Source organism: Dendrobium catenatum, unplaced genomic scaffold (assembly GCF_001605985.2).
Source record: "Dendrobium catenatum unplaced genomic scaffold, ASM160598v2 fragScaff_scaffold_986, whole genome shotgun sequence".
In the NCBI taxonomy this organism is placed as follows: Eukaryota; Viridiplantae; Streptophyta; class Magnoliopsida; order Asparagales; family Orchidaceae; genus Dendrobium; species Dendrobium catenatum.
In genome coordinates this window covers 550,355-554,154 of record NW_021319448.1, presented here as the reverse complement: position 1 = coordinate 554,154, position 3,800 = coordinate 550,355, and the positions used below count along the sequence as shown (strand labels likewise).

Below are 3,800 nucleotides of genomic sequence, written 5' to 3'. Positions count from 1 at the left end.
TAATCCAATATTGAGGTGGAGGGTGCCAAGAGGTTTGAAACTCTCAAGCGAGATTAGCACCCCAGCTATCAATGACAGGATTAAGATTGTTACCTGCAGAATAAAGCACAGAAGCCTCTAGAATAGGAATGGAAGTTGATGTTTTCCCATGCTTAACAGCATTTCTGTTCTTCCAATTTTGGTTCACCACATTGCAGTAAAGACTAACTGTGTTTGGTGTAAGAGTAGAGAGGATTTTCAGCTCAGCTAAACATTCATTCATGGATTCAAAAATCGGAACAAAGACCACCCATTTTTGGATTTGTTTAAGGATTTTCTGCAACTCTTTACATCTAACAGTAATATGCTCCAGATTTTCACATTTTGAACAACCTCTAGCACAACGTTCATCCTCAGTAAGTTTCCTATACTTTAAAAACTCATTGGTAGGAATAGCTTCGTTACTCACCCTCCACCAGAAAAGATCAACACGAACATATAGTATTAATTTCCTCAAGCAATTGTAAAAACCCAAGTCTTCATTACTATTATTCTCCTTCCTAGAAGCTGCAACAGCACGGGCTGTTATAGTTTTCCTAGATGGAAAACTAATTTCCTCCAAAAAAATCTTCAATGGCATCCATGTCTATAGGTATCTGCATCACCACAGTAATGATTTCTTCAGTAAAAAAAAACCTTCAATTCTTCTAGATTCCAGAAGCCATGATCTGTAATGAAATGTTTGACTTTTAACCCATCCATATCTACACAATTCGCTGTAATTGGCCATTCACTTAAGCTTTTATCTAAGAGCCAAATGTCCTTAAGAGAATCAATTTTCTTCCCATTAACCACTCTCCACCTCAAAAGATGTTTTAAGTGAACAACACATTCATTCAAGACCTTCCAAGCAATAGATTTGCCTTAACTATTGCATCCACGCCACCAGCTATCACCATATTTGGCAGTTATAACTTGATATAATAAAGAGTTTTGATTATTCAGCAGTCTCCAGGTTAGCCTTTCCTTGAGAGGACCAGTTCTAATCACTGCCGAGTGGAAATTCAACCCTCCTTGATCTTTTGGTTTACACAATTTGTTCCAAGCAATGTAGTGCAAACCCTTTTTTCCATCCCTTTTGTGCCAAATAAAATTCCTGCAACACCTATCAATCTCATGGAGGATTTTTTTTTGGAACCAAAGTGTGGGCAGAAATGAAATTAGGAAGACTTAAGAGGGAAGTCTTCGCAAGAGTCATTCTCCCTGCCAAAGAAAGGCATTTACTACCCCAAGTATTCAATTTAAGCATCACTAAATCCAAAATAAATTTGAAATCAGTTCTAACCGGTCTTCTCAACATCAATTTGATTCCAAGATATTGAAATTCTTCAACAATTTTAAATTTCAGAATTTTCTTCACCTGTAACATATCCATTCTATTCATCCCCTTACTGAACAAAATTTGAGATTTTGCATTGCTAACCCTTAATCCAGTCCATGAACAGAAATCCACAATAATTTTATGCATCTTGGCAGCAAGATTTTTGGAAGCATGAGAGAAAAGCAAAACATCATCAGCAAATAACAAGTGACTAACCTTATGAGCTCTTTGTGAAATCTGAATTCCTAATTCTTGACCTCTTTGCTCCATAGCTAAGGAAAAAAGCTGAGAACACAATGTACAAATATGGCGATAAAGGGCATCCTTGTCTAAAGCCGTTCTCTACACTAATCCAATTGGATGTTTTATCCTAAACCCTAATTGGAAGGTAAAGTAGGCTTCTTAATTTTGGGGATAAGAACTAAAAGTGTATTCTTCAACTCTTTATACATAATGCCGGACTTAAAGAAGTCATTAATAGCCTTCCAAGTGTCTTCCCCCATAATCTCCAAATAAAACTTGAAAAAAGAAGTGGCAATGCCATCTAAACCAGGGCATTTATTATTACCTTGCTTGAAGATAGCTTCCGTTAGTTCTTCTTTGGTGAAATTCATGATCAGAGCATCAGCATCCTCCTTGGAAATAATCAAATTTTCCGGACAGGAAGGCTAACCCGAAAGCATACAAGTTCTGGCTGACCATTTTTTCTGAAAAAATCTGTAGAAAACCATTTCAATTTGTTCCAAATCTTCCACCACAGTCCCATTATCATCTTTAATCTGCCAAATCATATTGCCGTTCTTCTTCGCTAAAGCATACTGGTGAAAAAAATTAGAATTTAAATCTCCAACTTGTTGCCATCTGATTTTGGATCTTTGGTTCCACCAGGTGGACAGCCTACTCAAAGTAACATTGAGAATATGAACTTTATTCCTCAATAAATTCAGTTTATCTTCCATTAATCCTCCTTCATTAGCTTCTTCAATTTGTAATAACAAAATGTCTTTCCTCAACTCTTCCCTTAAAGAATTCAATTCTCTACACTTATTTTTATTCCAGTAATAAAGAGCTTTAATAGATCTCAACTTTCTTTGAAGAATTTCAGCACAAGATCCAAAATCCATTCTTGCCCAAGCTTTGAGAATAATATTCCAAGTGGCTGGATAACTCTTCCATGTGTCTTCAAATCTTAAGAGACCCGAATTATGTTTTTGATGATCCACTAGATTGATAGATATAAGAGCATGATCCGAAGCAACTCTAGGCAAGTGATGTACCTTAGCCATAGGAATATTGTGAAGAGCCATAGAATTTAAGAGACATCTGTCAAATCTCTCCCATATTCTAGAATTCCCTTCCTTGTTATTACACCATGTATAACTAGGACCCACAAATCCTATATCATGGAAGTCATTATTAATCATAAACTTCTTCATATCTTTAGATCTATTGGAAAGATGGAACCTCTTTCCACCCCTCTTGTCTTCCTTAGAGAGGATACAATTAAAATCCCCTCCTATGATACAAGGCTCATCACCACACATACGGTCTTCAAGCTTGTTCCAAAGAGATCTACGGGTTTGAGCATCTTTACCTCCATAAACAGTTGCAATGTTCCATTTACCCAAAGCATTGATGTTGAGCTGTCCCACTATTACTTGAGACGAATGATCAACAATTTCAAAATAAGCAAACCCTTTTTTCCACATGACTAGGATGCCACCTGAAGTACCAATCGCAGGATGATGGAAATAATCCCATTCTCTCCCAATAATTTGGTTAATATCATTCCTTTAAATAGAAGAAATCTTGGTTTCAATCAAACCCACAAAAAAATAATTATGATCTTTCACAGCTTCTCTCAAATATAGGGAGGCCTCCCTCTTTCTAGCCCCCTACAATTCCAACAAATAATAAAAGCCATTAAGCAATAATAGGGGAAATATTCCCTACCATTTTGTTGTTTTCCTTGACTCCTCTTCTCTTTCTTTGGTTAGTTTCATAGGGCCCAAAGACCTCAATTCTTTTGAAACCTTGCCTTTCCCTGAATTAGAAGTTGATACCAACTGGTCTTCACAAATCTGTACATTATTAGTAGCCTGTAATTCTGGAGAAATACCAACTTCAACAGAATCCAAAAGATTGGATTTATTCAGCAGCTCCTCATTAGTCTTCTCAACAAATTCTCCCTCCTCCAAATCACAATCCAAAATTTGGAATTTATTCAAAGCAATAGGTATTTCCTGCACCCTGAATTCTTCAATTTCTATCACAGTTTCAGGAATTTTATCCATCATTCCATCTGGATTAAGTGAATCATCCAAATGTTCAGTAGCCTTTACCTGTTTAACAGATCCAACAAGTCTAAACACCTGTTTAACTTGAGTATTAACTCCAATATTCTTTCTAGCATTTTTGAATCTTCTACTTTTAAAGTTAA

The 3,800-nt window shown here is 36.2% G+C and overlaps 1 protein-coding gene across 1 annotated transcript; it reads right to left on the bottom strand.

The window, feature by feature from the left end:
* Positions 1-2,028: 2,028 nt before the first annotated feature.
* LOC114580371 lies at positions 2,029-3,069 on the bottom strand. The gene has a single exon (XM_028697637.1). It carries the CDS (start codon positions 3,067-3,069, stop codon positions 2,029-2,031), a length of 1,041 nt encoding a protein of 346 aa, XP_028553470.1.
* Between the last annotated feature and the right edge of the window lie 731 nt (positions 3,070-3,800).